At 41.3% G+C, this 25,866-nt stretch overlaps 1 protein-coding gene across 11 annotated transcripts in view; it reads left to right on the top strand.

Moving 5' to 3' along the window:
• The window catches only part of STIM1 (stromal interaction molecule 1), a 204,557-nt gene that overhangs the window by 122,286 nt on the left and 56,405 nt on the right, over positions 1-25,866 (top strand). For all 11 annotated transcript variants that reach the window (XM_059874875.1, XM_059874873.1, XM_024975389.2 and 8 more), the window contains 1 exon segment: positions 20,253-20,367. In XM_059874875.1, coding sequence (XP_059730858.1) covers positions 20,253-20,367 — 115 coding nt within the window.

Below are 25,866 nucleotides of genomic sequence, written 5' to 3'. Positions count from 1 at the left end.
GCTCATAAGTTATCATCATGACTAATAATAATTGTTATTCCCTCCTCAGGCTTGGGACCTCAGTTCTTTGTATCTGGGTAGCTGTGGACTCTTCTCAGTATTCCCTCGCTTCTAGTTTCTCCTCCACCAGCATATGTCCATGCTGTGAGTGATCTTCCAAAGTTTCATTTGAGTTTCCTTTTATTTTTCCATCCAACTTCCTGTGCCTGGCACTCTATCCCTTCAAATCTGGCCTTAGCCTTTTTTTTTTTTTCCCTTTGGCTGTACTGCCAACTTGCAGGATCTTAGTTCCCTCACCAGTGATTGAAGCCAGGCCATGGCAATGAAAGCACCAAGTCCTAACCACTGGACCGCCAGGGAATTTCCCAGCATTAGACACATCTCCTACCACTCTGATCTGACACTTGTCTTTTCATAGTCATTCCGTGTTTATTCCAGGTGCCTTCCTTTGCTCAGATAGTTCTCCTTTCTGGGAATTAAGTTCTCACATCCCTTCCTGGTTCTGTCTGTATCAGTCTTAGATTGTCCTCTGGAATACCCCTGGCTCACTTTTCGTTAACCTTCCCTGACTTTCTCACCCCTCTGATCTCTGTCATCTCAGTATTAACTCCTGCAGTGCAGTCTCCATCGCTCATTTAGCACTTTATTAGAATGACTTGCTTTGTACCCTGATAATTTTGATTGTATTATTGCCAAAAAGTTTGCCTTTTTGTACTACTACTGGAATTTCTAGAGCACAGCTCTGAACCGTAGTCTACCTTGTGAAGGGATAATGGTGGAAAAGGAGCACTCATAGAATGTACCAAGTCCTCTGCCGGCTGAGTACATATACAGTTTCATTTACTTCTCAACCACTCTAAGAGCTAGGTTTTATTAACTCTGTATAGAGATGATGAAATGATAAGAGAGTGGCCTACCTTCACTTACTAAACTAAGTTCTGACCTGCCTATCAGTGCTCCTGCAGTCTGACTTTAGCTCACCTGACTAGTCCTTGTTACCCTGCTCTCTCTTACTCTATGCTGCAGCCATCTCAAACATGCTCCTAGTATCGCTATGCCTTTGCTCCGGATAAATCCTCATCTGGGCATCACTCTGTCTCCCAATTTTGCCTGTGAGAATTCTACTTGTCCACCAAGGCCTAGATCAGGATTTTTCAGCTGCAAGCATTATTGACATTTTGGGCCAGATTGTAGGATATTTAGCACCATCCCTACACACTGGCCACTACTAGCAGCCACCATGTTCCCAACCCCACCAAACTGTGGTAACTCCAAACTTTTTATCACCAGTTGTCAATTGGCTTCTCAGGTGGTGCAGTGGTAAAGAATCTGCCTGCCAGTGTAGGAGACGAGGGTTCAATCTCTGGGTTGGAAAGATCCCCTGGAGGAGGAAATGGCAACCTGCTCCAGTATTCTTGCCTGGAAATTTTCCATGGGCAAAGAAGCCTGGTGGGCTGCAGTCTATGCAGACGCCACTGAGCAACTGGGCACCTGTCAGTTGTCCTGGGGATAGAATTTCTCCCAGTAGAGAACTACTGGCCCTAGATTTAATGTTTCCTCCAAGAAATCCTATTTGTTCCCCTACATTGGGAAGTAATCCTTCCTCTCCCATGCTCCAGAGTACTGGGCGTGAAGCCCTCATCTGGCATATTGCTCTGCTCCATATTGAAATTAGTTGGATTCATCTGTCTGTCCTTCCAGATTGTGAGTGCCTCCAATAACAGGAACCAGGTCTCATCCATCACTGCTTCTCCCACAGTGCTTGTCGCAGGGTCTTACACACAAAAGTGATGAGTTATGTGTTTTTTAATTTGAAAGCAAAGATCCTATCTTATTGCTGTGTGCTCCTTAAATTGTTTCTCTGGGGCAGAGTGAGAGTATAGAGTTAGCTGGTCAATGATATGGGGGACAGGGTGCTTCTGACTTGTGAGTTCCTGGCCAGGATAGCAGCTAAGTCAATGGTGGGCTGTGTCTAGGAGTTGCTAGGGTCTGGACTCCAGACATGTTTGTGACCCCTTCTTTGCCCTTCAGCTCTGTTCTGTGAATCACATACAGAATCTGAATGGAGGTAAAATCACTATAGTCAAAGCATTAGGAAAGACTTAGAGAAAGACATACAAGAGGCGTATTGTTTAAGAAAGGAAGATACTGAGACTGCTAAAAGGCTGTGTGACTGAGCAAAGAAATGCATAGGCATTGGAGCAAGAAAAATTAGGGTTTTAGGTGTACTTTCACCAATTAATAGTTGGTGACCTTGGAAAGTTCTCTGTAAGCTTACGTTTCCTAGCTGTCAAATGGGGATAGTAATCCTTACCTTGTAAGATTATGGCAAAGATGAAATGAACTTGTGTATAAGAGTCCCCAGCCTGTGGTTTAGTTGCAGCAGTTGTATTACTACTTCTTTTGCTATTCCTACACACCTGTGATGGTGCTGGGTGCTTTGCTCACATCATCTTTACAAGAAACCTCTACTGTGGGCTAGATAGTAATTTTTCCATATAACCAGTAAGGAAACTGAGACTGAAGTAGCTCATAGTAATCCATTTTTTGGGGTTATTGCAACTCAGATCTGCCTCAGGCTGATGAGAGTATTTCAGACTTGTGGTTGTACACCTCTGTGATTTTACTAAAAACCCTTCAGTTGTATACTAAGTTGGTAGTGAATTATAACTCAGTGAAGATGTTAAAAAAGTAAAAGTGTCACTATTTTGGTTGGAGTAGTGGTCACCTCCTACTTGCCTTTCTGTAGCCCAACCCATAAGAATCCCTAGGGCTCTATTAAAAAACACATTGAAAACTCTGTTGACTTCTATCTTTATTTCTCCCTCTCCTTACTTTGACAGATATGCCGAGGTGCTTCCAAGTCCAAATTACCATGGTTTCTGGAAGCAGAGATCCCTGGTTAGCTAGCCGACAGTTAAGTTGTCTCTGTTTCTAGGCAGGTGTAGATGGCTTTGAGGACACCAGACTGAAGAGCCTTTGGGAGAATTCCTTTCCCTCTTCCTCTCGCCCTCTATCCCTTCATTTCTCTTTTTTGGTAGTTCTAGGGAAGCTAAAGGAGAACCCTAGTAATAATTCCCTCTCACCCACAGACCAGGGACCCGAATCAAATTCTAGCCCCTTATCATATGGAACTCCATAAGGGGAGATGTCAAAGGCAGCTGGCTATTATCCCCAGTTTTATTTTTCCTGGGTCTGCCTCGTGCTCAGGGCCTTCCTCTAATTTCTACTGCTGCTACCATGCTGCCTGTCAGAAGCAGAGTTCTCCCCTGGACCCAGTCCTGAACATGGATTTTCCTTGCTTCCTCTTGGAACAATTTTGACAGCCGGAAGGTTTTTTTTTTTTTTTTTAAGTTTACTACATGTAAAGTAGGGCAGAAGAAAATAATTACACACAATTATTCAAATAACCTCAGCATAAGTTTTGATGTATACCTTTCTGTTGCTACAATTCTTCTTCTTTGATCTAAAGGACTGTTACAGTATGGAGGCACCCCATGGGTTTTTTGCCTTCTAGCTCCCTGCCTATCTCCTGGTGCAGTCGCCATCTTATCTCCTGCCTTGTGGAACATGCTGACCCCTGCCCTTAATTTGGACAGAGCACAAACTGAAGTCTGCTTGGGCCCTTTCGACAGAACAGGGATGATGAATAAGTGAATGGTATCGTTCGTCAGGTGAAACCTGCTCTTTCGGCTAGGGAAAGGACCTATCCTCATTTTCCTTGTAAATACCTACTTAATGGACGGCTGTAGCATTCACTTACCAGGGCTGGCTCACAGTCAGCTTCCGGGCTGCAACCCCATTGAGTCCAAAGTCTGTGGCCTTGCTCTAACTTTTATGAGGGCTTCATGGTGTTTTTGTGGGTTTCTTAAAATATTTGGAAATTGACTTTTAAAAAGCCTAAACATGAACTTTGGAGTCTGACCTGAGTTCAAATGCAAGCTTGCCAGTGTACTAGCTGTATGACCAAGTAATTTGGAGGCTCACTTGCCTCATCTGTAGAATAGAATAGAGATGGAAATAAGATACCCTTTGCCATTCTTAAGCCCTCAGGCTAATGAGAGAGGCAGTTATGTAAACTGGCAATGACAACATCACATCTTCAGGGCTGTAATGGTGGCGTGCACAGGAGACTGTGGGAATTTCAAGAGGAATAGGGGTGAGGTAATCTAACATGTGCTGGTGTAGCAGAAGACACATTGTCAGCCAGCACTCAGGGAAGGGTAGCTGTTGCTAGACAAGCTGAGCTACACATCCGAGGGAGTAGGCATCGTTTGCAATCTGTCCCAGCTCCTTAGCCAGATACAGGGTGAAGCAGCAGCTCCCCCAGATGGCTTCGCTCATGTTTCCAGGAAAACCCAGACGGTGGTTTGCTTTGATAGATAAGGAAATTCTTTCTCACCAAGCAGACTGTTGTTTTCCTTCCTTCCGTCTTTGTTGGTGAGTCTGCTTTGTCTGTTCTGGATGGCAGTCCTATTAATGGCAGGGGTTAGTTGTAAGGCTTCTCTGTGTGTGTCTATATATGTGTATATGTCTGTCTGTGCCATTGTGTGTGTGTATACATCATTTTCTGCCTTTCTGTATTTGTATGTGTCTTTTTGTATTTAGGTGTTATCTGTGTGCATATGAAGGCTTCCCTGGTGGTGTGCATAAGAAGTGGAGGAGGGAGGGAACACTGAGCCAAGGAAGGAGCTCAGAGAAGACACATAAACCAGGTCAAAGATGAAGCAAAAGATTAGGAGAGAAAGGTGAGGGTGTAGTACAGTGTGCAGGACCTGGTAAACACAGAGCCAGAAGTATAATCAGGGACCCAAAGATGCTGTTAGTCCAGGCAGGATCTGGGCCCTATAATGTGGTAGTAGAATGCAAGGGTAGTCTATGGCCCAAAATGGTCAAGCCAGAAGAGAGAAAAGTTCTGTTTCAGGTATTAAGTAAGCTTCTGGATCTTCCTGTCTACGGAGGAATTGGCCACTGGCTTCCAAGGTCCTGCTTGTGTTCATACCTGATTGGTGTTTGTGTTGATGCCAGCCTCTCTGTGCATGTCTGTATCGACGTGTGCATCACATTCAGTGTACCTAATTGCATTAGAAACAACTGGTTGCCAGTGCAGTGTCTCATTGACTTGAGGACCCAGGATCGCCACCACCCCCTTTATTTGTTCTTGTGTTCCCCACCCTTTTTTTCTGTCTTCCTTCTCTAGACATATTTACTGTCTGCTCTGTGCTGGATGCTGAGTATGCAAAGACTAATGAGGAAGACGAATTTTCTACCTGCAGAGAGCTCACATATTAGTGAGGCAGAAAGACTGTGTGTTCAATCCTAGTAGGTATTGTGGTGAGAGATGGAGCACTGCATGATCTGTAAACACAGAATAGGGAATTTAACCCATTCTAGGATGCCAGGAAAGATGACTCAGTTTAACCCATTCTAGGATGCCAGGAAAGATGACTCAGAAGAGATGATGCCTGAGATGAATAGGAGTTAACCTGAGGATGAGAAGGGTATATAGCAAGTGAAGGAATGAGTATGATGTCCTTAGGGATCTGTGACTCAGTGGTTCTTTTACTGTGAGCATAGAAAGTAATGGTGGAGCAGGGAGGGAGAGGCTGAAAATGTGGTTGGAGATGCAGGCATGAGCCAGCCAGATTCTAGCCATACTGAGAAAGTTGGATTTCATCCCAAAGATGATGAGCTTGAAGGATTTTAAACAGAGATGGCTCTAATTCTGACTGAAGGTTTGTCAGGAGCAGGCCTTGCTGAGCAGGTAAAACTGGAACTTGGTCTTTTAAAGGAGAGCAGGGTTTACCAATGAAAAAAGGAGGAGGAGCATTCCAGGAAAGAAGAACTTTGTGAGTAAAGGCAGGAGGCAAGAAAAAAAAGGGACACTTCCTTCAAGAAGGAAGGTGTCTATCGAAGAGTCTCTTCATCTACAAGATAGTGATACTAGTAATATCAATACATCCCTTTGATTGCTGGCATAAGGCTCAAATAAGATAATGGATGTAAAGAAGCATCTGTAAACTGTAATGCAGTGTGAACATTTCCGTAGTGGTAGTTATTGCCCAGCTTTGTCCTCTTCTCCCTCAGTGCCCAGCAGCATCAGGCCCTTGCAGGTGTAGGTCAGGTAGGCATGCGCCTCAGCAACATGGCATGACTGGTGAGAACTAGGCCCTTTGTCACCTAGCAGTCCCGCATCTCGAGGAGGAAAGGCTGAGATTAGAAGTTGCTGGAACTCAGAGGCTGAGTGCTGGTTCACCCAGATTACATCATTTCTCACAGTATGAGCCAAGCGACCCAGCTTCAGAATAGTCAAACATTCATGAAGCACCTTCTACATGTAGGAAGTGTGAGGGACTGCGCCTTCCATGATCTCATTGTCTCCCCATTGTAACTGTGAGGTCATCTGCATTTTTCAGGCTTAAAGTGATGTGGTGAGTAAGTGGTTCCGATGGGATTCGAGTCTGTATCTGTGAGATTTTTTTCCCATGTGTCCCTTCACAAGCCTTCTGATACCTCTGGGTGGTGAGCAAGCTCCCTGGTTAGTTCAGTGGAAAACTGTGAGGTCTCAGGCAGTGTGGGGTTAAGAGGATTGGAGAGGTGTTTCTCTGGGATTGAACCATAGCCCTTTCCTCCACATAGGACAGTAGTTCTTGCCTTCAAGGACTGACTTTCCGCCATATATCTGACTCATCCAGGTGCTTTTCAGCAGGATTAATCCCTGTGTCCTCAGATCCCAGCATAGGACATGACACGTGGTCACTGCTCAGTAAATGCTGGTTGGGCAAATGAATAAACAAATGCCTCTTAATAGAGGCTTCCTGTGTTTACTCCTCCCTTCTGCCTTCTCTTGTGGTACCATAATGCTCTAATATGAGATTTTGTTCTTAAGGATTTCTTTTTTTAATATTGCTCATTGACACATAAGCTTACATTCTAAAAAATGTAAGCTTAATTCTAATTCTGGCTCTTAGAATTAAGAGCCAGAGCGTTCTTAAAAAGGGGACATGAGTTTGCCTTACGCTTTTAAATTCTCTGTTCCCAAGCCTTTTCCTCTACCTACTCACTGCCCAATGGTGATTGGCCATTATAAGGAACACATGGTGAGCCCTAAACTCTTAGCAAGTTGGTATAAATTGGTGTTCTATTTTGGAAATGGGGTCCAGGAGGTTTTCCTGCTGTTGAGTGCTTGGCTGGGTTTGTATTTCCCAGGGTCTTGGAAAGCCACGCATAGGGGTGGTAGTGCTGTGGGGAGAAAACTGAAAAGGAAATAAAAATTGACTCTTGTTCATGGGGATTGTTAAGGGAGAGAAATTTCCTTAGTACTTGAAGCCATAATGGAGGGAGAACTAGGTGCATTTAGTCCAGAGGCATCTCTATGACCCCCTTCCTGGTTTTTATAACATTTGCAAACTAAGACTAGCTTTTACATTTTTTTGAATAGTTGGGGAAAAACACCCATGGAAGAATTTTATGACATGTGACTGCTGCTGCTGCTAAGTCGCTTCAGTCATGTCTGACTCTCTGCGACCCCATAGATGGCAGCCCACCAGGCTCCCCTGTCCCTGGGATTCTCCAGGCAAGAACACTGGAGTGGTTGCCATTTCCTTCTCCAATGCATGAAAGTGAAAAGTGAAAGTGAAGTCGCTCAGTTGTGTCCAACTCCTAGTGACCCCATGGACTGCAGCCCACCAGGCTCCTCCGTCCATGGGATTTTCCAGGCAAGAGTACTGGAGTGGGGTGCCATTGCCTTCTCTGATGACATGTGAAATCTACATGAAATTCAGATTTCGGTGTCCATAAGTAAAGATTCATTGGCATAGAACCACTCTTACTCATTTACATCTTGTCCCTGGCTACTTTCACAGAAGAGAAGAGTTGAGTAGTTGTAACTGAGACTGTATGACTCACCAAGTCTAAAATATTTATTGTCTGATCCTTTACAAAAAAGTTTGCCTGGCCCCTGGTTGAACCTACCATTTTAAAAAATCAGCTTTATTGGGATATAATTCACATACTGTACTCATTTAAAATATACAATTTAATGGTTATTTATGGACTTTCCTGGTGGCTCAGATGGTAAAGCATTTGCCTACAATGTGGGAGACCCAGGTTTGATCCCTGGGTTGGGAAGATCCTCTGGAGAAGGAAATGGCAACCCACTCAGTACTCTTGCCTGGAAAATCCCATGGACAGAGGAGTGTTGTAGGCTACAGTCCATGGGATTGCAAAGAGTTGGAATATATTCACAGATATATGCAACTATCACCAGAGTCCATTTTTGAACATTTTTGTCACCTCAAAGAGAAAACTAGTACACGTTGGCTATTGTCCTCCTGCCTCCCAGTCCCCTAATCTTAATGTATTTTCTGTCTCTGAAGATTTGCTTATTCTAGACATTTCATATTTGAGTCATGTAATATGTGGTGCTTTGTGACTGGCTTATTTCACTTAATATAGTGTTTTCCAGGTTCATCCATGTTGTAGCATATATCAGAACTTCATTCCTTTTTATGGCTAAATAATATTCTATTGTATGGACATGCTACATTTTGCTATTCACTCATCAGTTGATGGACACTTGAGTAGTTTCTACCTTTTGGCTATTATGAATAGTTCTGCCATGGTATAGTTTTTTGTGGACAGATTTTTACTTTTATTTTATTTTTTTATTTAAAATTTTAAAAAAGTTTTGTATTATTGTTATTTTGGCCATGCCTTACAACTTCTGGGATCTTAGTTCCCCACACAGGGATAGAACCCAGGCCGTGACAGTGAAAGCACATAGTCCTTACCACTGGACTAGCAGGGGATTCCCAGTGGACAGATGTTTTTATTTCTCTTGAATGTATACTTAGGAGTGGAATTGCTGGGTCTAGGTCATATAGTAATTCTATGTTTACCCTTTGAGGAACTACCAGACTTTTTCCACAGTGTCACTGAATGTTGTTACATTCATGTCAGCAGTGCATGAGGGTTCTAATTTCTCCATATCCTCACTAACACTTGTTTTTATCTGATTTTTAAAATTATAACTATCATACTGGATGTGAAATAATATCTCATTATGGTTTTGATTTGCGTTCCTTTGGTGATTAATTTTTCCAAACATTTTTTCATATGCTTATTGATATTTGTATATCTTCTTTTGAGAAATTAAAAAAAATTTATTTCATATTGGGCATAGTTGATTAAAAATTTTGTGTTAGTTTCAGGTATACAGCAAACTGAGTTAAACATATACATATGTCTATTGTTTTTCAAATTCTTTTCTTATTTAGGTTATTACATAATATTGAGCAGAGTTTCTTATGCTATACTATAGGTCCTTGTTGGTTATCTATTTTAAATACAGCAGTGTCTGCATGCCAGTCCCAAACTCCCAATCTATCCCCCACCAAGCCTTCTCACCTCGTAACTGTAAGTTCATTCTCTAAGTCTGTGAGTCTGTTTCTGTTTTGTTAATAACTTCATTTGTATAATTTTTTTTAGATTGTGCATATAAATGTTATCATATGCTATTTGTCTTTCTCTGTATGACTTACTTCATTCAGTATTGAATATGATAATCTTCAGGTCCATCCATGTTTTATTCATATCCTTTTCCCAGTTTTTAATTGGGCTATTTGTCTTTTTATTATTGAGTTGTAAAAATTCTTTTTACATTCTAGATACAAGTCCCTTATCCCTTATGAGGTACATCATCTGCAAATATTTACCCCGTTCTAAGGTTAACTGTTCACTTTCGTGATAGTGTCTTTTGAGGCACAAAAATTTTAAACTTCAGTGAAGTCCAGTTTAATTTTTTTTTGTAATTGTGTATGCTTTTGATGTCATATCTAAGAATCCATTGCCAAATCCAAGATCATGGTGATTTACCCTGATTTTTTCTTCTAAGAATTTTAAAGGCATCTGAAGCTTGCCATGACCCAAACTAGGTTCTAAATATCACCTCATCCAAAACCTGCTCTTTCCCCAACTTCATCATCTCAGTTGAAGGCAACTCCATTGTTTCCATTGCCTGGGCCAAAAAATATTATGAATCATCCATTAATTCCTCTCATGCACTGTATCCATTGATAAATCCAGTGGGTTCTACCTTCAGAATGTGTCCAAAATTTATTCATTTCTCACCACTACTCCCCTGCAGGCACTGAGATGCAACAGCCTCTTAACAAATCACCATGTCTATAATCTATTCTCAGTGTAGCAGCCAGAGAGCTTTAAAAAAATGTAAACGAGATCATTTCACTCCTCTGCTCAAAACACTGTTATAGCCTTGTTTCTCCTTTAGTGTGAAAGCCAAAGTTAACACAAGAGTCAGCAAGGTCCTATGTGACTTGACTCCCACTTATCATTAGGATCTCCTCCTCTTTATTACATCTCCCTTATTATTATTATTATTATTTTGTTAAGCATGAACTTCCCTGGTGGCTCAGATGGTAAAGCATCTGCCTACAATGTGGGAGACCCAGGTTCGATCCCTGGGTTGGGAAGATCCTCTGGCGAAGGAAATGGCAACCCACTCCAGTACTCTTGCCTGGAAAATCCCACGGACAGAAGAACGTTGTAGGCTACAGTCCATGGGGTCTCAAACAGTCGGACATGACTGAGCGACTTCACTTTCACTTTCTTAGTTTTTTACTCCGGTCACACTCCATGCTGTTTCTCAAACATTCCTCCCCCCTCCCCTTCTCCCAACCCCCCATCTTAGGGCCTTGGTTCTAGCTCTTACCTCTGTCTGGAATAGTCTTCCCCCAGGTATCCTCTTTGATAAGTTCCTCATGTTTCCAAATATTCTGTGTTTTCTCATTCTTCTTATTAGTGAGGTCTTTCTCAGACTATGCTACTTACTAACGAAATCTGCAAGTATACCCCATTTCTGACACCTTGGTCATTGTTATACTTTTTTATATATGTTATACATATATATACACACTTTTTTTATATAACATTATACATTAGACTTTTTTTATTTGTTTGCTTGTTGTAATCCCCTTCTGAATTGTATCATTTAATCCAAAAGGGCAAAGGAACTGTTTTGTTTACTGCTGAGTCCCTGGTACCTAGAACAGTGCCTGGCTCAGTGCTGCTCATTATATATTAATAGTGCCTGCTCAATATATATTAAATGAATGAATGAATCTATTTTAAAAAATCTTTTTTTTAAATGTGGATTCAAATTACTATCTGGCATCCCTTACTTACCTTAAGAATTTCCTTTAAGGCTTTTTATAAGGTATGTCATCTAGCAATGAATTTTTCAGTGTTTGTTTTTCTTTATTATGCCTTTGCTCTTAAAAGATAGTTGTGCTGAATGCAGGGTTCTTGGTTCACAGTTTTTTCTCTCAGCACTTAAAACTTGTAATCCCACTGCCTTCTAGCATTAATTTTTTTTTAATTTTGTATTGGAGTATAACTGATTAGCAATGTTGTGATCATTGCAGGTGGACAGCAAAAGGACTCAGCCACACACATATATATATCTAGTCTCTCCCAAACTCCCCTCTCATCCAGGCTGCCACATAACATTGAGCAGAACTCCTTGTGCTATACAGTAGGTCCTTGTTGGTTATCCATTTTAAATATAGCAGAGTGTACCTGTCCATCCCAAACTCCCTAACTATCCCTTTCCCTTACCCTTCCCCCCTGGGAATCATAAATTTGTTCTCTAAGTCTGTGAATCTGTTTCATAAATAAGTTCATTTGTATTATTTCGTTTTATATTCTGCATATAAGGGATGTAATACAGTATTTCTCCTCTGTCTGATTTACTTCACTCTGTATCACGATCTATAAGTCCATCCATCTTGCTACATATGAGTTATTATTTCATTCTTTTTAATGACTGAGTAATATTCTATTTATATATGTACCACATCTTTTTTATCCATTTCTCTGTCAGTGGACATTTAGGTTGTTAACATGTATTGACTATTGTAAACAGTGCTGCAGTGAACATTGGGGTACATCTATCCTTTTGGACCATGTTTTTTCTATGGATATATGGCATCTATTGTTTTTGATGAGAAGTAGGTTGTTGATTTATTTAACTTCCTTGATGTGCAATGATTTTTTTTTTTTTGCTGCTTTTAAGATTTTCTCTTTGCCTTTGGCTTTTAACATTTTCTATGATGTGTCTGTTTGTGAATCTCTTTGCATTTATCCTGTTCTCTTAGAAGTTTGTTGAACTTTCTGGATGACTAGATTAATGCTTTTCAGTAAACTTGGGAAATTCTCAGGTGTTATTTTTTTTGTATTGGGTTGGCCAAAAAGTTTGTTTGGTTTTCCTGTGCTATGGAAAAACCCTAATTTTTTTCCCTGCTGCTTTCTCTTCATCCTCTCCTTTTTCTTTTGGCCATGTTCTGTGGCTTTCAGGATCTCATTTTCCTGATCAGGGATTGAACTCAGGTCACAGCAGTGAAAGCTCAGAATCCTAACCACTAGGCCACCAGGGAACTCCCCATCCTCACGTTTTGATCCTTCCATTATGCATGTGAGCAAAGTGGTATTCCACATTCCTCTGAAGCTGTTCATTTTTCTCATCCTTTTTTCCCATCTGTCTTTTTGGATTGTGTAATAGTCTCTTTTAGTCCATCATCAGATTTGCTACTTCTGTCTTTGCTGGTTCAGAGCTGCTGTTGAGCTCTTCTTCTGAAATCTTCATTTTAGTTATTGTATTTTTCAACTCCACAGCACCCCTTTGGTTCTTTTTTGTAATTTCTATCTGTTCATATTCCTTATTTAATGTGACATTGTCATCACACATTCCCTTACTTCTTTACTTATGGTTTCCTTTTGTCTTTGAACATATTTATAGTGGTTACTTTGAAGCCTTTTTCTGTTAAGTTTGAAATTTGGTTGCTCTCACAATTTCTGTTGTGTGCTTTTTTCCTGGTGTATGGGTCACACTTATTTTGCATGCCATATATGTATATGGGGTGGGGGAGAAAGAGAGACATATCTATATATGTATGGGTCCTCAGGTAGTGCTAGTGGGAAAGAACCTGCCTGCCAATGTAGGAGACATAAGAAATGTGGGTTCAAACCCTGGGTTGATAAGATCCCTTGGAGGAAGGCACAGCAACACACTCCAGTATTCTTGCCTGGAGAATCCCGTGGACGGAGGAGCCTGGCGGGCTATGGTCCATGGGGTTGCAAAGAGTCGGGCACAACTGAAGCAACTTAGCATGCACACATATACACACATATACATACATGCACAATATATATGTTGTTAGTGGATTTTTTGATACTATACTGTAGCAACTCTGGCTGCAACTCCCAACTCCTCTGAGGCTTATTATTTACTTGTTTATTTGTTTGGTGACTAGAAAGATTATTTCAGTGGTCTATTCCCACCACCTCCTTATAATGTGAAGCCTCTGATGTTGCTTCTCAGAGGGTGCAGCCTTGGATAAGCCTGCAGTCACCTTTGCACGGCAGTGGTTTTGGCAGGGCTGTCTTTGACTGTCTTTTCCTGGCCACACTCAGCTGTTAAGTGCTGTTAGTTGTCATTTGATTGTTACTCTATTGCTTTCAACAGTGCCCTGGGGCAGAAGTTTTCTCCACAGACTGATCCAATCATATTAGAGCTCGTTTGAAAGGATAGTTCCTGAGATCAGTGTAGAGATTTGTTCCTAATCCAGGGGGGCTCCTCCCAGCTGTCTCTTTTCCTTGTTCTCATCAGCAAATTCTTTAGCCTACAGTTTAACCTATATCTCTAATGAATCCACCCATCTCCTCTCAATTGCCTTTCACCACAACTTTCACTGTTTTTCAGAGAGCCCTTAGTAAGTATTGAACTTCTTCACATTCTGTTGCAAATAAAATAATTTCCTTTAGGGGGAGGTTAAAAACTCTCTGTTTAAACCCTGCTTCTCCCACCAGGAAAATCTCTGAGCTCTGGTTCTGGAATTGAAGGTCAGTTGACACCCCCACCTTAGTAGCCGAGCATTTGATGGAAGGGTGGCAGTACCCTTCTTGGCTTACCTCTCCCAGAGTATAATTGCTGTCTTGTAAGCTAGGAAAATGGCAGTCAACTCCCCAATATCCTCTGTGGCTCTGCATCCAAGGTGAAGTCCCTGCCCCATAAGTGGGACCTAGGTGGAAGTAACGGAGGAGCCTCGTAGGCTGCAGTCCATTGGGTCACTAAGAGTCGGACATGACTGAGCAACTTCACTTTCACTTTTCACTTTCATGCATTGGAGAAGGAAATGGCAACCCACTCCAGGGTCCTTGCCTGGAGAATCCCAGGGACGGGGGACCCTGGTGGGCTGCTGTCCATGGGGTCACACAGAGTTGGACACGACTAAAGCGACTTAGCAGCAGCAGCAGCAGCAGCAGCAGCAGGTGGAAGTAGGGAGGCCCACTTCTTGGCTGGATTCACCTAGAACTTAGCTTTAGCAACAGGTAACTGAAGATGGGAGGAGACATGCTGCCATCTGCTTCTCTTAAGCAGATAGCCCTCCAACTGGGAGCCTGGGGAAGAGGGAGCCTTCTGTTCTTGGCTGCATCAGCCTGGAATGGAGTTTCTATCTTACTGATTTGAAAGTGGGGAGGAAGAGAGAAAGCAAGTGTTAATTAAAATACTACAGACTGTCACTCTTCTTCCTGAGTTTTAGTAGATCTTGAGCAAATGTTTCTTCATTTGCTATATGCCCTAGGACCATTTCTAGAGACTTTAAATGATTGCTGTTAGAAAGTAATTTTTGCTACGTTTACTGGAGAGTGGGTCTGTGGAGCTCCTTACACTGTCAAGCCAGAAGTCCCCTCTAACTCATCAGTTTTTAAAAACATTCTTACCCATAGCACATTCTGTACCGTGCTGTGTATTCATCCTATATAAATATAGCAGTGGTGGTTTAGTTGCTAAGTTGTGTCCAACTCTCATGACCTCATGGACTGTAGCCCCTTAGGCTTCTCTGTTCATGGGATTTCCCAGGCAAGAATACTGGAATGAGTTGTGATTTCCTTCTCCAGGGGATCTTCCTAACCCAGGGATCAAATCCAGGTAATCCTGTATTGCAGGCAGTCTCCTGCATTGCAGGCTGATTTACCCAGTGAGCCACCAGGCAACCCCAAATATAGCAGCTGCTACTGCTGCTGCTGCTAAGTCGCTTCAGTCATGTCCAACTCTGTGCAACCCCATAGACGGCAGCCCACCAGACTCCCCTATCCCGGGGATTCTCCAGGCAAGAACACTGGAGTGGGTTGCCATTTCCTTCTCCAATGCATGAAAGTGAAAAGTGAAAGTGAAGTCACCCAGTCATGTCCGACTCTTCACGACCCCATGGACTGCAGCCCATCAGGCTCCTTCGTCCATGGGATTTTCCAGGCAAGAGTACTGGAGTGGGGTGCCATCACCTTCTCCAAAATATAGCAGAATTGATCCCAATTAAGAAGATAATCCTTTTTCTCTGGGGAAATATTTTTAGTGATCCATCTTCATCCCCCTCTCATCAGAATCCCCAGGCAGTAGTCCTTGGCTTGTTTAGGGATACTTTGGTCCTGATAGTTTTCAAGACTGGAGATGTTAAATTTATTAGTCTTTACCATTCTGGCCAGGTACTTAGCAAGTTGCAACTTTAGATGCTTCCTCTAAGGTTTGATCTGCATCATATGACCAATGTCATGGCCTGAGGACATCAAAGAGAATTCCATGACAAGGATTAAACTATATTATTGACCTCAGAGAGATTCTATATACCTGCATGTGCTGGGTACTAGATATATGGAAGTAAAAGGAAAGGTGAAGTTGCTGCCTAGAATGTTCCTCTGGTTGTGGAAATAGCTGTGTAAACAGATAAGGATATAAAAAGGATAAGTGCATATTATGATGGAGTCACAGAAGAGGAAGAGTTAAGTTAGTTTTACCCATGTACAGAGTTGCTAATGTGTCATTTGAATCTGAAAAGGATGATTTGGAATGATTAGGAGAAGGAGAGTGTTTTAGCTAAGGGAATAGTATGTGCAAAGATGTGAAAACTGCCAAGAGCCTGGTACTTTCAGGGAATTTCAAGTATTTCATTATTACTGGGGATGGGAAGAAGTGACAGTTAATATGGCAAATAAGGCAGGGAGGGTCTTGCCAAGGTTGTGAAATTTCTATTTTAAATGGAGTTAAAGCTTTCAAAGTAAGAATCATTGAATAGAATAGAAAGGGCCTTAGAAGGCAGTAGATTACAGTGCCTTGTCTATTGCTGATTGCTTGGCACATGGTCCTGATATATTGAATAACAAGCACTTAGGAACTATCTGTCTTCTACCTCTTCTGTGTCTTCTTTACACATGAGAGATCAGCATCATTGTAATAGTAAGCTCCAGGATTGAATGTTCTTAGTATCCTTATATTCCTCTTATAGTATATTAAATGTATTAATATTTAGTGGAGCTCAGTTCATACATATGAGAGCTTATTTTGTGCCAGGTACTAGTCTAAGTTCTTTATGTGAATTAATCCATTTATAATACCATTTATAATACTGGCTCCAGAACCAAGCTTGAACCCATCATGTTATATTGAACCCAAGCCAGTATAATCCCCTGGCTCCTAGATGAATACCTTTGTTTTAGATTGGCTGGCAATTTGGAGACTCTTTTCTTTCTTCTATATAGTAGACATAATATGCGTTGACTACCTATTGTAAACTAAGCATTCTTCTGGGTCTTGTAGGGCAAGCTCAAATGAGAGACGCTCATTCAGTTATTGAATAACCCCATACCCTGCTCTGTGCCAGGCTCTATGCCTGGAGATTGGCTTACAGAGCTAAATTACTTATTTATTTAGGTGTTCCAGAGAATTTGCAAGGTGCTGGATAAAGAGATAAATGACAAATAAAATACAGTTTCTATATTTGAGTTGCTTAGGGGGAGTAAAAGGGGAGTAATTAAATAGCAATTATGGTCTAATGGGATAAGTACTGTCACAGATGGATGACCCCGAGAATAAGAGAACAAATAGGATAGGGCAATTAACTTGCTTGGGAGAGATCTGGAAAACTTCACAGAAGCAGAGACTTTTTCTTCAGCAGATGGAAGAGGAGATATATATTAAATGGAGCACCTTGTGTAAAAGCTTAGAAGTATAAAGGAGCACGGTTTGTTCAAGGAACCTGAAGTGGCTTGATGTATCTAGAGCAAATGTTGGCAGACTTTTTCTATAAATGGCCAGATAGTCAATATTTTAGGCTTTACTGTCCATATAATCTGTCACAACAACTCAGTTCTGCCTTGGAAGCATGAGAGCAGTACATAAATGAATGACGTGTCTGTATTCCAATAAAACTTTATTTAAAAAAACAAGCAGCAAGATGGATTTGGCCCATGACTGTAGTTTCTCGACCCCTGGCCTGGACTGTAGATGTCTGGTAGGGAGGGGGAATGGCCAGGAAACTGACTGAGAAGTTACTCTATGGGCCAGATTGGAACAGGCCTTGAATGTAAGGCCAAGAAACTAGGGCTTTATCCTGGAGGTTATGGCGAGTCATGGGGTTTTAAGTGGGTATGTTGGAATAATTAGATTTATACTTTACAAATCTCATTTTGGTGAGTAGTATGGTAGCTGGGCTGTCAGGAGTAAGACTAGATGTATAAAGGTGAATGAGAAATAACTGCCTTCTCCCTTACTTTGAGCAATAGCTCCTGGTCTCACTGAGAACAGATACTTCACCCCCAACATGTTCATGTCCCAGCAATCAGTACCAATGTTGTACAGAGCTGTTGTAGCTAAAATGTGGGTCCTTGCTAGATATTCAAGGAGTAAACAAGAGTTGGGAAGCTTCTCAGACCTGAGGTACGTGTGTTGTGGGTTATTAACATTGTATGGAGAAGTGAGAGGGCAGGTGGTGTGGTGTGGTTTGGGAAACATGGAGGGTGAGCAGTGGGGAACAAGGTGAAAAGGGGAAGGAGGAGAATTGCTTCCAGGGAAGAACCCAGGAGGCCTGCCTGATTCCTGCACCCAAAGATGTGCTGCTGCTCTTCCAGCATTACCTCAGTGAATTCTGTTCCCTGATGAAGCTGGATGGACCTATTTTGTTGGGAATTCTGGAGAGATGTCTCCCCTCCTGTCTGCTCTCACCCACACCCCTTCACTACTGCTTCACTTGGGGTGGGGTTGCACACTTTGTGCCACTGCCAGGGAAATCACTTTTCTGAGCTCACAGAACTAAATTTACCTAGTGACAACTGGTCCCTTGGCTCTTCAGAGAGCTGCTGAGCTACAGCTCTAGCCAGTGCTACATTCCCCCTGGCGAGGCAGGACTCTCACGGAGCCTCTTAGACCTTCCTGACAGAAGAGCTGCTTGTTCTGAGTCTGAGATAGTAAATCCTTGTTGTGGGAGCTGAGAGTTGCCTCTTTGGTTTTGTTTCTGCCTTTTTGTTGCTTTTAAACTTTGTCTTAAATTAGACTTTAGCTATTAGCTGAATGTGGGACAGTTCAGAGTGATATGGGATAATGCCTGCTTCAAGTATATTGGACCTCAGAGTTCTGGTTCTACACAACATTTTCCAATGCTGTGTTTATAGCTAGGTAACTGGGACTGTCTATCATAGGCTATACAGTTTGGTAGGGGAGATAGACCCATAACAAGACTGAAAAAGGTATACATAGGGGCCGTGGGAGCACAGAATTATCATCTTTGATCAAGAAGCCCTCATTATCTTCCTCAGTACCACTCCCCCACCTCTAAGCTGCCCCAACTGTGACATCATATTGTTTGATATGGACAGTTAATTTTTTCTTATTTTAAGTAAAATTTAAACAAAAGCATCTTTATAAAATTTTGCATTATAATATTAATTTTAATGAGCAATCTACATAAAAACAATGTGCTTGTTATGCAAGCAGTCTTATGACAAGTCCCTTAGCCACCACCCTCCCTTCCCATCAAACTGCAGCCCTTAAGCCTCTCCTAAATAAAATTCTAGAGTTGTCACTGGAATTCAGTGTTCTTAGAACTTTAGGTTGTTTTTTTAATGAGATTTGGACTTTTTGGGTGAAATTTGATTTTTTAAGTATAGTTTCAATTTATAAAATGCTCTGTGGACTATTAAAAGACATGTGCAAAGGCAGTTTATGACTTCTGCAAACATGACGTATTTAATTCTTACCACACTCAAGTGAGAGGGATAATTAGCCCTCATTTTGAGGGGAAAACAGGCTCAGAGATGCTGAGTTGCTTGCCCCAAAGTCGCACAGGAAATGGTCTGTTTCTATAGGTTCTGACTTTTTATATTTACAGTACACTCCTTTCCTTCCTTAAGGCTTGATGGTTGCAGCCCCACTTCTTTGTTCTCTAAAGAGGTTCCACTCAGCATCTGGCCCTTCCTTTAGGTATAGCTTCCATCAGCCTACGTTCGTCACTTGACCCCCTCTTCTTGCACAGTTCCTCTGTGTCCGCTTGGCATCAGGTGAAGTAACTCAAAAACTGGGGACTAGAATAACCTAAAGTCTCAGTCACTCATTTGTCTGGTTCCTGGGCTGCAAGACTCAGACATCTGGGCCTGCTCAGGCATCGCTAGCTCTCTGTAGTCTCTGCAAATGACCTCTCCAGAATGACAGATTCAGGGTGGCCAGGCTTCTTACATGTTGGCTCAGTGCTCCCAAGGCATGTATCCCAAAAGGGAGTGAGCCAGGTGGAATCTATACTGCCGTTTCTAACCTAGCCTGGGAAGTCATTCGACATCATTGCTGCCACATTCTCTTTTTCAGAAAACGAGTCACTAATGTCAGTCTGTGTTCAAGGGGAGAGTTCAAGTTCAACTTTTGTGGGAGGATTGTCAAAGACTTGGGGACATATTTTAAAATCTTCACAGCAAGTAATTTAATCTCTTTAAACTTAATGTTTTGAGGCAAAATTTGGGGGACAAATTGTGTTCTTATCGGGTATTACTGTTCTCATTTGTAAAATAGGTATGATATAATCCATTGGTTGTGAAGATTAAATGAGAAAATAGAAGCTCTTGGAATGTTGCTTAGTGTATAAATAAGCACTCAAAGTTGTTAATTCCTCTTCCTTTTTCCATGATTAAAAAATATGAGGAAGGAATTTCTTATATTTTTTTCTTGAGTGAAACATGTAACAAAGAAGAAAAGGCAGTCTGGTTGGCAAGTAGGACGTATTCCCATGGAAGGACACATAGATGATGTGATACACTTGTACATCTGGCAGATGGGATGTGCTGTGACCTGTGACGAGATCTTAGTGGGGTGGTGCCCAGGGGTCTCTTATGACTTGTGTGCTTTTCCCTTGCAGTTCCTGAGGGAAGACCTCAATTACCATGACCCAACAGTGAAACACAGCACCTTCCATGGTGAGGATAAGCTCATCAGCGTGGAGGACCTGTGGAAGGCATGGAAGTCTTCAGAAGGTAATTAATAGCTTGGTTGTCAATGCTAGTTCCTGGAAGGTTTAGAGAAGAGAGAAGATGGGTAGCAATTTGGCTTTAAAAGGACATGAGTAAAAATGCTTAGTAAAGAGCAAACTACTGAAATGATTCTATGTCCAGTCACTGAAAAGAGACTGTATCAAGACTGAATAACACTGAGTAGAGTCACTCTGTTGAGAATGGGGAAAGATGCTCCAAAGAGAGCTGGGTTTGTTCTTTAGTAGAATTCTTATTGAAAACCATCCTATTTCCCTACCCTTCTCTTCACCAGCTCCCCACATCCCCCAGAGGAATCCCCCAGCTTTGGCTGCTTCATCTCCAGAGACAGGGAGCCTGCTGGCTTTTTTTTTTTTTTTTTTTTACTTTACAATATTGTATTAGTTTTGCCATACATCAACATGCATCCGCCACAGGTGTACACGTGTTCCCCATCCTGAACCCCCCTCCCACCTCCCTCCCCATACGATCCCTCTGGGTCATCCCAGTGCACCAGTCCCAAGCTTCCTGTATCCTGCATCGAACCTGGACTGGCGATTCGTTTCTTATATGATATTATACATATTCTAATGCCATTCTCCCAAATCATCCCACCCTCCCTCTCCCACAGAGTCCAAAAGACTGTTCTATACATCTGTGTCTCTTTTGCTGTCTCGCATACAGGATTGTCGTTACCATCTTTATAAATTCCATATATATGCATTAGTATACTGTATTGGTGTTTTTCTTTCTGGCTTACTTCACTCTGTGTAATAGGCTCCAGTTTCATCCACCTCATTAGAACGGATTCAAATGTATTCTTTTTAATGGCTGAGTAATATTCCGTTGTGTATATGTACCACAGCTTTCTTATCCATTCGTCTGCTGATGGGCATCCAGGTTGCTTCCATGACCTGGCTATTATAAACAGTGCTGCGATGAACAATGGGATACACCTGTCTCTTTCAATTCTGGTTTCCTCGGTGTGTATGCCCAGCAATGGGATTGCTGGGTCATAAGGCAGTTCTATTTCCAGTTTTTTAAGGAATCTCCACACTGTTCTCCATAGTGGCTGTACTAGTTTGCATTCCCACCAACAGTGTAAGAGGGTTCCCTTTTCTCCACACCCTCTCCAGCATTTATTGCTTGTAGATTTTTGGATCGCAGCCATTCTGACTGGCGTGAAATGGTACCTCATTGTGGTTTTGATTTGCATTTCTTTGATAATGAGTGATGTTGAGCATCTTTTCATGTGTTTGTTAGCCATCTGTATGTCTTCTTTGGAGAAATGTCTATTTAGTTCTTTGGCCCATTTTTTGATTGGGTCATTTTTCTGGAATTGAGCTGTAGGAGTTGCTTGTATATTTTTGAGATTAGTTGTTTGTCAGTTGCTTCATTAGCTATTATTTTCTCCCATTCTGAAGGCTGTCTTTTCACCTTGCTTATAGTTTCCTTTGTTGTGCAGAAGCTTTTAATTTTAATTAGATCCCATTTGTTTATTTTTGCTTTTATTTCCAATATTCTGGGAGGTGGGTCATAGAGGATCCTGCTGTGATGTATGTCGGAGAGTGTTTTGCCTATGTTCTCCTCTAAGAGTTTTATAGTTTCTGGTCTTATGTTTAGATCTTTAATCCATTTTGAGTTTATTTTTGTGTATGGTGTTAGAAAGTGTTCTAGTTTCATTCTTTTACAAGTGGTTGACCAGTTTTCCCAGCACCACTTGTTAAAGAGATTGTCTTTTCTCCATTGTATATCCTTGCCTCCTTTGTCAAAGATAAGGTGTCCATAGGTGTGTGGGTTTATCTCTGGGCTTTCTATTTTGTTCCATTGATCTCTTTCTGTCTTTGTGCCAGTATGATACTGTCTTGATGACTGTGGCTTTGTAGTAGAGCCTGAAGTCAGGCAGGTTGATTCCTCCAGTTCCATTCTTCTTTCTCAAGATTGCTTTGGCTAGTCGAGGTTTTTTGTATTTCCATACAAATTGTGAAATTATTTGTTCTAGCTCTGTGAAAAATACCATTGGTAGCTTGATAGGGATTTCATTGAATCTATAGATTGCTTTGGGTAGTATACTCATTTTCACTATATTGATTCTTCCAATCCATGAACATGGTATATTTCTCCATCTATTTGTGTCCTCTTTGATTTCTTTCATCAGTGTTTTATAGTTTTCTATATATAGGTCTTTAGTTTCTTTAGGTAGATATCTTCCTAAGTATTTTATTCTTTTCGTTGCAATGGTGAATGGAATTGTTTCCTTAATTTGTCTTTCTATTTTCTCATTATTAGTGTATAGGAATGCAAGGGATTTCTGTGTGTTGATTTTATATCCTGAAACTTTACTATATTCATTGATTAGCTCTAGTAATTTTCTGGTTGAAGTCTTTAGGATTTTCTATGTAGAGGATCATGTCATCTGCAAACAGTGAGAGTTTTACTTCTTCTTTTCCAATCTGGATTTCTTTTATTTCTTTTTCTGCTCTGATTGCTGTGGCCAAAACTTCCAAAACTATGTTGAATAGTAGTGGTGAGAGAATTCTACTAAGGAACAAACCCAACTCTTTGGATTTAGTACCATCCTATTTCCCTACCCCCTCTCTTCACTAGCTCCCCACATCCCCCAGAGGAATCCCACAGCTTTGGCTGCTTCATCTCCAGAGACAGGGAGCCTGCTGGCTTTTTGAAGCAGCCTTTGCTTCTGAAGATCCCCACTTGGTCCTGGCTCTGCTGAGTCCTGGATGATTCAAAGATTGGGTCAAAGTACAGTTAAGACTCTCTCTTGAGTCTTCTCTTCCAGGTAAAATAGACCTAGTGAGAAGAAAACATTTTTTTTTTCCCATCCTACTCTTCATCTTGGTCTCCTTCTTGTAAATACTTTCATTAATGTCTTTCTTAGGTCATGGCTCCTAGAGTTGGACGCAGACCTGCAGGTATAGTTTGATCAGCACGGAGATGCCCTGTGTGTCTGTTAATGCAGTCTGATTAGCTGCTGGTATCTTCAGCAGTCATATCACTCTGCAGACTCATGTTGAACTTATTAAAGCTTTAGCTCTTTAGATCCTTTTCTTGTGTAAGACTGCTAAACTATGATTGTGTGCTCAGTCTCTCAGTCGTGTCTGACTTTTTGTGACCCCATGGACTGTAGCTCGCCAGGCTCCTCTGTCCATGGAATTTTCCAAGCAAGAATACTGGAGTAGGTTGCTATGCCCTCCTCCAGGGGATCTTCCTGACGCAGGAATTGAACTCGTGTCTCTTGCATCTCCTTTATTGGCAGGTGGCTTCTTTACTCCTGGGCCACTTGGGAAACCCTACTAAACTAAGAGTACCTTTTCTTGGGGGAGGGGTTGTTTTTCCTAGAGCATTTGCTTCAGAATTCCAAGTGAAAGGGCATGTCTAACTGTGTGAGACTTGACAGGGAAGGGAAAAAAAGTGCATTAGCCTCCTTTCCATTTGTGTCTGTGGCTAATGTCCTTTGATATGAACAAGAATGGAGGCAATCTCTCCCTTGGCTCCCTGAGGGTAGGTCTTGATGCTAAGAAGAATTAAACGTAAGTGACCACCAGAGTCCCTGGTTTTTCAGATGAGGAACCTTAGGCCTAGATTTATAAAGTTATTTGTTCATTGTATTTAGTAAATAGTGGAGCCAGGACTTAGACCTGGGCCTTCTGCTCTCTAGGCCATTGTTTTTCCATACCACCTTGGTTGAAAGCACTGATCTGGCTGTAGAGAAGATTAGTTTTGGTAGGAATGAGGCAGTTTCTATTTTTGTTTAAATTCTTACCTAGGATTATGGAATTTCAGTTCTGGAAGGGATCATCTATAATGTAGATGGAAAACAGTAATTTAAACAGTAAGACCTAGATGCTAATCCTGATTGTAGGATGGACAGGCTGATACTTCCTGTTAACTCTATTTTTAAAAAAATCAGTTTAGAAGAATCATAACTTAGCTATATACATAGCTTACTGGAAATCATTAGAAGTTGAGTTCCTTGGGGTGCTTTTGTTTAATGGCTCCTGAGCAACTCAGGCTGTCTACTGATGAGAGATCAAGCACAGAAATGATCTTTGGAATGATACCAGCACTGCCAGGAAAAATCTTCTAACATTACCATTTAATTTTAGTTTTCTTCTTTTTTTGTAATAACTTGAGGCCATGGCGCCTGGGTTTTAAGAGTGGATGTCATAAGTAAGAACTTAGAATGAAAGATGGCAGGGAGAACATTCCTGGCCTTCTCTGAAAGCCACAGAGAAAAACTGGGAAGGGAAAGTGACCAAGAGAGTGCAGAAACAGAGGGACAAAATCATAATATTAGAAAACAGCTCAAGGCAATTTTCTGGTTAAGGACTTTATTTCTGAACTTAGCAACTAATTGGAACACTTCCAAACATGTTCTAAATGACAGGAAGATGGAAGATGATGGAGTGAGTTTTTAAGAGTTTGTACCCATCACTGATGAGCAGAGAAAAGCATTTCATTGCAGTGATGTTGCTCATAGCTAAGCTAGAAATGATACATACATACAATTTTGGATTTGCTCACCATGTGTCATGCCTGATGGTTTGACAAACTAAAAGTGAAAATCTTATGTACTATTTCTCCAAACAATTTGTTTCATTATTCCAAGTAAAGCTCCTAATTTCTCTAGAGTTACAATTTCCAGGGCTACAAAAAGCATGTGCTATTCTGGCACTGGCTCAAACTTGCTGGCCTGGGTTTTGCTAGATGATGTAGTTATTAGCAGTGGTCATTTCTATTCAGAACATTAGCTGACTAATGTCAGTACCGTCTATGTGATTAGTGTTGTTAACATTTTCTGACTAATGTTGGAGCCAGTCTTTTCTCTGTTATTTAGATTTAAGCCAAAAACCCGATAATTTCTACATTAGCCAGCTCTTAACTTTAATAATAAAAAACAATAACAACTAAAAAACTGATATTTAACATGTGCTAGGACTGAAGTGACTTAGCAGCAGCAGCAGCAGGCAATGTTCTGAGTGCTTTACGTATATTAGCTCATTTATTTCTTACAAAAAGCTTATGGAGTACACTTATTACAATTGTCACCATTTACAGATGAGGAAGATGAAGCAGAGAGAGTCATTAAGTGAAATAATGTAATGCAATTTTGTTACTCACTGTCCAGGGTTAGTGCAGACTTCATAAGAAAAGGGTACAGTACCTAACAAGACTACTCTCATTTCAGACACCAAACTATTAATAGCTGTAAACTTTAGGTATTTCCAGACCACCTGTACTCTGACTAACTGGCTACAAAAGCAGGGGTTCCCACAATCCCCTCAGGTTTAATAATTTACTAAATGACTGTCAGGATTCAGGGAAGTGGTATGCCTATGATTGTAATTTTATTATAAAGGATAAAAATTAGGACCAGCAAAAGAAAGACAGACACCCATATGGCAAGGTCTTATAGGGTCCTGAATGTGGAGCTTCTGTGCCCTCTCCCCATGGAATCAGAACATATCACCCTCCTGGCGCATGAGT

This window comes from Bos taurus, chromosome 15 (assembly GCF_002263795.3).
Source record: "Bos taurus isolate L1 Dominette 01449 registration number 42190680 breed Hereford chromosome 15, ARS-UCD2.0, whole genome shotgun sequence".
NCBI lineage: Eukaryota > Metazoa > Chordata > Mammalia > Artiodactyla > Bovidae > Bos > Bos taurus.
This window is presented reverse-complemented; position numbering and strand designations above follow the sequence as displayed.